Here is a 7,134-nt window from a genome sequence, read left to right as displayed (position 1 = left end):
AAAAAAAATTGTATCGTTGGGACCATATTCTAGTGTCAATTCTGAGACAGAAAAAAAAAGGTGATTACGTCCAAGAGCTTTTAGCTTTTCCACTTGATTATACTTACATCTTTGACAAATCCGGCAGGAATTTTCTATGCTTTCCCACCTTCACATGGTCTTCCTAATAAAACCCATCTGTAGTGCAATAAGATGTGGTCTCCATCAGGCTTTTTGTAGTTTTACTACATTCATTTGGTTTCTGCTATCTATTAGAATAGGTCCTGTTTGTAGACTCTCTTACAGTCCTCAAATTCCTTTCCAATGTGAAGTTTCTGGTGTTTAAGAAAAGCTGTCCGCCCCCTGAAGGCCTTACCACAGTTGCTGCGATTCAAAGGGTTTCTATCTGGTATGAATTCTTTGATGACTGATAAGGTGTGAGTTCTGACTGAAGGCCTTCCCACATTCAGGGCATTCATAGGGTTTCTCTCCCGTATGAACACGATGGTGTCTAATAAGATCTGAGCTTCCCCTAAAAGATTTCCCACATTTGTTGCATACATAAGGTTTTTCTCCACTGTGAATTCTATGATGCCTCACAAGGTCTGAGCTCTGATTGAAAGTTTTCCCACATTCTTTACATTCATATGGTTTCTCTCCTGTATGAGTTACCTGATGTCTAATGAAGTCTGATCTGCCCTGGAAATTCCTACCACACTGATTACACCAATAAGCTTTCTCTTCCTGGTGAGTTCTCTGCTCTCTCCTAAGCTCCTCATCCTTGTTAAAGGTTTTCTCACATTCTTCAAGTTTCTCTCCAGCATGCAGTCTCTGATGTTTGAGGAAAGCCGTGCGCCACATGAAGAGTTTCCCACATTCCTTACATTCATAGGGCTTCTCACCACTATGAATTCTCTGATGTTGAATAAGGAGGGAATGCCGCCTGAAGGCTTTCCCACATTCAGTGCACTGATAGGGCTTCTCTCCAGTATGGATTTTCTGGTGTGTAACAAGGTGTGATCTCTGGCTAAAGACTTTCCCACATTCACTACATTCATGAGGTTTCTCTCCAGTATGAACACGATGGTGTTTAATAAGATCTGAGCTGCTCCTAAAAGATTTCCCACATTTGTTGCATACGTAAGGTTTTTCTCCACTATGAATTCTATGATGTCTCAGAAGGTCTGAGCTCTGATTGAAAGTTTTCCCACATTCTTTGCATTCATATGGTTTCTCTCTTGTATGAGTTACCTGATGTCTGATGAGGTCTGAGCTGCCCTGGAAGGTCCTACCACACTGATTACACAAATTAACTTTCTTTTCCTGGTGAATTCTCTGCTCTTCCCTAAGCTCTTCATCCTTGCTGAAGGTTTTCTCACATTCTTCAAATTTGTCTCCAGCATGCAGTCTCTGATGTTTGAGGAAACGTGTGCACCACATGAAGAGTTTCCCACACTCCTTACATTCATAGGGTTTCTCACCACTATGAATTTTCCAATGTTGAATAAGGAGGGAATGCCGCCTGAAGGCTTTCCCACATTCGTTGCACTGATAGGGCTTCTCTCCAGTATGGATTTTCTGGTGTGTAGCAAGGTGTGACCTCTGGCTGAAGGATTTCCCACATTCACTACATTCATAGGGTTTCTCTCCAGTGTGAATACAATGGTGTTTAATAAGATCTGAGCTACCCCTAAAAGATTTCCCACATTTGGTGCATATATAAGGTTTTTCTCCACTGTGAATTCTATGATGTCNATAAGGTTTTTCTCCACTGTGAATTCTATGATGTCTCAGAAGGTCTGAGCTCTGATTGAAAGTTTTCCCACATTCTTTACATTCATACAGTTTCTCTCTTGTATGAGTTACCTGATGTCTGATGAGGTCTGAGCTGCCCTGGAAAGCCCTACCACACTGATTACACCAATAAGCTTTCTCTTCCTGGTGAATTCTCTGCTCTTGCGTAAGCTCCTCATCCCGGCTGAAGGTTTTCTCACATTCAAGTTTCTCTCCAGCATGCAATCTCTGATGTTTGAGGAAAGCCGTGCGCCAAATGAAGAGTTTCCCACATTCCTTACATTCATAGGGTTTGTCACCACTGTGAATTCTCCGATGTTGAATAAGGAGGGAACGCCGTCTGAAGGCTTTCCCACATTCATTGCACTGATAGGGCTTCTCTCCAGTATGGATTTTCTGGTGTGTAACAAGGTGTGACCGCTGGCTGAAGGCTTTCCCACATTCACTACATTCATAGGGTTTCTCTCCAGTATGAATACGATGGTGTCTAATAAGATCTGAGCTACCCCTAAAAGATTTCCCACATTTGCCACATACATAAGGTTTTTCTCCACTGTGAATTCTATGATGTCTCAGAAGGTCTGAGCTCTGATTGAAAGTTTTCCCACATTCTTTACATTCATACGGTTTCTCTCCTGTATAAGTTACCTGATGTCTGATGAGGTCTGAGCTGCCCTGGAAATTCCTACCACACTGATTACACCAATAAGCTTTCTCTTCCTGGTGAATTCTCTGCTCTTCCGTAAGCTCCTCATCCTTGCTGAAGGTTTTCTCACATTCTTCAAGTTTGTCTCCAGCATGCAGTCTCTGATGTCTGAGGAAAGCTGTGCGCCCACTGACGGTCTTCCCACGTTTGTGACATTCATAGGGTTTCTCTCCACTGTGGAGTCTCTGGTGTTCAGTAAGGCGAGAATGCTGCCTGAAGGCTTTTTCACATTCATTACACTTGAGGGGTTTCTCTCCAGTGTGAATTCTCTGATGTGTGACAAGGTGTGAACTTTGACTGAACATCTGTCCACAGTCATAACATTCATAGGGATCCTCTCCAGTGTGAATTCTGTGATGTATAGTAAGATCTGTCCTTTGGCTGAAGGCCTTCCCACATTTATTGCATAAATATGGCTTCCCCACACTGTGGATTCTCTGGTGTAGGACAAGATTTGAGCTTCCCTTAAAAGCCTTCCCACACTCTTTGCACTCATAGGGATTCCTGCCACTGTGAATTTGATTATGTCTCACCAGATTAGAGCTCTGATTGAAGTCTATTCCACGTTCATGACATATATAAGGTTTCTTTCCTGTATTAGTTTTCTGATGTATAAGATTTGAACTTTGATTAGAGTCTTTTCCACATTCATTACACACATATGGTTTATTTCCTGTATGAATTCTCTGATGTCTGATCAGGTTTGAACTCCTGTTGAAGGTTTTTCCACATTCCTTACATTCATAGGTCTTATTTATATTATGAATTTTCTGATGTTCAGTTAATCCTGACTTACGTTTGAAGTTTTGGCCACTAACCTCATATCTATGGGAGCTTTCTCCTGCAGAAAGTATTTTTTCTCCTTCATTACATCCATGGCCAATCTCGCCCACAATGGCTTTCTTGGGGATAATACGCATTTCCCTGATACTTCTCTTTTGGGAAGGGAGATGTCTCACTGCATCCTTTAAAGGGCTTACCCAGTGCTTCAACAATCTGTCCTCAGAATTACTGGTTTCAACTAACTCACATTCCTGGGTGATCTGTCTTTGGAGTTTTTTGGATGCAGCCCTTGCTGACTTCTTTTCTTCAGAAATTTCCATCTTTGATTTTCATTCCTTCATCTTATTCCTGTTTTCAGAATCTGAAATGATAAGTAGATCATTCTATGATTCCTGAAATACAAATATCACCTCTTCACTATGTTGGGCAGTCTAAGAGGGAGGAACAAAGAACTCAGACCTTTCCCTGCCAAAGCTGAGAATGTGGACTTCACTAGAGACACTGTGGCTATCACAGGAACCTGTGCTACCACATACCCTGTTGGTAAAGAAACCTGCCAGGCTGCAGGCTGGAGCTGGGCTCTGGGAGTGGCCTAAATGGTGATGAATTAATTCACTGGGGGAGGAGGGCAATCTGGAGTTGGTCCACAGGAAGTGGCCTGTTGGATGGGGGAGGAACTTGCTAGATGGTGTGGCTGGGCCTGAACTGGTTCACAGGAAGCAGCCCACTAGGGTAAGTGCCACCAGGCCTTCCACAAGTTGATATTCTAGCAGCCACATGAGTAAATAATTAAAATAAACAAAAATAGAACAGCACACTGGTACCAGGAAAATAAGTTAGTTTCTCTTCCTATGGCCATGCATTGTCCCTCCAGCATCTCTGTTGACAAAGTCTAAATCTTGTACCAACTGGCAAAGGAAAAATGTTTACAGAATCGAGCTTTGTAACACAAGCAAACAAAGATGGCGGATTTGGAGTTGAGAGGCAATAAATTAATAACCAGCATACTGCTCGTTCCTCCCAATATACCATGATAGTTACGCAAATCTGTACTATGCCTCAGAATAAAAATAATTGGCTGTCATTTCAATAGAAATCAATTCTCTTTTTCTCAGACTTCACATTTTTCTTTCTGATATTCTGATGAAATTGCCTCCTTTTGTATGGCAATTTTATTTCTTCTGAAATTACAAGATAGATGAGCTTATTGCTTTTGAGTGTCCATGTTATCAAATCCCTGACCTTCCCCAGTGGATTAGTTCATTTTCATGCGGCTGATAAAGGCATACCTGAGACTGGAGAGAAAAAGAGGTTTAATTGGACTTACAGTTCCACATGGCTGGGAAGGCCTCAGAATCGTGGGAGGTGAAAGGCACATCTTACATGGCGGTGGCAAGAGAAAATGAGGAAGATGCAAAAGCAGAAACTGATGATGAAACCATCAGATCTCATGAGACTTATTCACTACCATAAGAATAGGGGGAAAACTGCCCCCATGATTCAAATTCTCTCTCCCCATATCCCTCCCACAAAATGTGGGATTCATGGGAGTACAATTCAAGATGAGATTTGAGTGGGGACACAGAGCCAAACCACATCATTCTGCCCCTGGCCCCTCCAAATCTTATGTCCTCACATTTCAAAATCAATCATGCCTTCCCAACACTCCCCCTAAGTCTTAACTCATTTCAGCATTAACCCAAAAATCCACAGTTCAAAGTCTCATCAGAAACAAGGCAAATCCCTTCTGCCTATGAGCTTGTAAAGTCAGAAGCAAGCTAGTTACTTCCTAGATACAATCGGCACAGGTATTGTTAGGTAAATACAGCTGTTCCAAATGGGAGAAATTGGCGAAAACAAAGGGGTTACAGGGCCCATGCAAGTTGAAATCCAGCAAGGCAGTCAAATTTTAAACCTCCAAAATGATCTCATTTGACTTCAGGTCTCACATCCAGGTCATGCTGATGCAAGAGGTGGGTTCCCATGGTCTTGGGCACCTCCACCCCTGTGGCTTTGTAGGGCACAGCCTCACTCCTGGCTGCTTTCACGGGCTGGTGTTGAGTGTCTGCGGCTTTTCCAGGCGTATGGTGCAAACTGTAGGTGGATCTACCATTCTGGGGTCTGGAGGTCATTGGCCCTCTTCTCACAGCTCCACTAGAAGGTGCCCAAGCAGGGACTCTATATGGCAGCTCCAACCCCCTATTTCCCTTCTGCAGTGCCCTAGCAGAGGTTCTCCATGACATCCCTGCCCCTGCAGCAAACTTCTGGCTGGGCATCCAAGCGTTTCCATACATCTTCTGAAATCCAGGTGGAAGTTCCCAAACCTCAGTTCTTGACTTCTGTGTACCTAAAGACTCAACACCATGTAGAAACTGCCAAGGCTTGGGGCTTGCACCCTGTGAAGTCACAGTTTGAGCTCTATCTACATTGGCCCCTTTCAGCCATGGCTGGAGTGGCTGGGATGCAGCACACCAGGTCCCTAGGCTGGACACAGCATGGGGACCCTGGGCCTGGCCCACAAAACCATTTTCTCCTAGGCCTCCAGGCCTGTGATGGGAGGGGTTGCTGTGAAGACTCTGACATGCCCTGGAGACATTTTCCCCATTGTCTTGGGGATTAACATTCAGCTTCTTGTTACTTACGCAAATTTCTGCAGCCTGATTTAATTTCTCCTTAGAAAAATGGTTTTTCTTTTTTATCACATTGTCAGGCTGCAAATTTTCTGAACTTTTATAAACTGAATCCCTTTAACAGGGATTCATAAAAATGAATCCCTTTAACAGGACCCAAGTCACATCTTGAATGTTTTGCTGCTTAGAAATTTCTTCCACCAGATATCCTAAATCATCTCTCTCAAGTTCAAAGTTCCACAAGTCTCTAGGTCAGCGGCAAAATGCCACCAGTGTCTTTGCTAAAACATAACAAGAGTCACCTCTGCTCCAGTTTCTGACAAGTTCCGCATCTCCATCTGAGACCACTTCAGCCTGGACCTTATTGTCCATATTGCTGTCAGGCTTTTGGTCAAAGCCACTCAACAAGTGTGGGGAAAAGAAAGAGAGATCAGACTGTTACTGTGTCTATATAGAAAGAAGTAGACATGGCCGGGCGCGGTGGCTCAAGCCTGTAATCCCAGCACTTTGGGAGACCGAGATGGGCAGATCACGAGGTCAGGAGATCGAGACCATCCTGGCTAACATGGTGAAACCCCGTCTCTACTAAAAAATACAAAAAACTAGCCGGGCGAGGTGGCGGGCGCCTGTAGTCCCAGCTACTTGGGAGGCTGAGGCAGGAGAATGGCGTAAACCCAGGAGGCGGAGCTTGCAGTGAGCCAAGATCGCGCCACTGCACTCCAGCCTGGGCAACAGAGCGAGACTCCGTCTCTAAAAAAAAAAAAAAAGAAAGAAAGAAGTAGACATAAGAGACTCCATTTTGTTCTGTATTTGAGATGCTGTTAATCTGTAACCCTACCCCAACCCTGTCCTTGCAAGAGACGTGCTGTGGTGGCTCAAGGTTTAGCGGATTTTGGGCTGTGCAGGATGTGCCTTGTTAAACAAGTGCCTGAAGGCAGTATGCTTGTGAAAAGTCATCACCATTCTCTTAATCTCAAGTACCCAGGGACACATACACTGCGGAAGGTCGCAGGGACCTCTGCCTAGGAAACCCAGGTACTGCCCAAGGTTTCTCCCCATGTGATAGTCTGAAATATGGCCTCGTGGGAAGGGAAAGACCTAATTGTCCCCTGGCCTGACACCCGTGAAGGGTCTGTGACTGAGGAGGATTAGTGTAAGAGGAAAGAAGGCCTCTGGGCAGTTGAGATAGAGAAAGGCATCTGTCTCCTGCCTGTCCCTGGAACCTCGGTGTAAAACCCGGTT

At 44.2% G+C, this 7,134-nt stretch overlaps 1 protein-coding gene across 1 annotated transcript; it reads right to left on the bottom strand.

Annotated features, from left to right (window-relative positions):
- Positions 1-502: 502 nt before the first annotated feature.
- LOC108525464 (zinc finger protein 594-like) lies at positions 503-3,603 on the bottom strand. The gene is given in 3 exon segments (XM_017866431.1): positions 503-598; positions 601-1,230; positions 1,846-3,603. Coding segments are annotated over 3 exon segments (2,421 nt in total). The 3' UTR covers positions 503-565.
- Between the last annotated feature and the right edge of the window lie 3,531 nt (positions 3,604-7,134).

Source organism: Rhinopithecus bieti, unplaced genomic scaffold, assembly GCF_001698545.2.
Source record: "Rhinopithecus bieti isolate Rb0 unplaced genomic scaffold, ASM169854v2 scaffold_56562, whole genome shotgun sequence".
In the NCBI taxonomy this organism is placed as follows: domain Eukaryota; kingdom Metazoa; phylum Chordata; class Mammalia; order Primates; family Cercopithecidae; genus Rhinopithecus; species Rhinopithecus bieti.
This window is presented reverse-complemented; position numbering and strand designations above follow the sequence as displayed.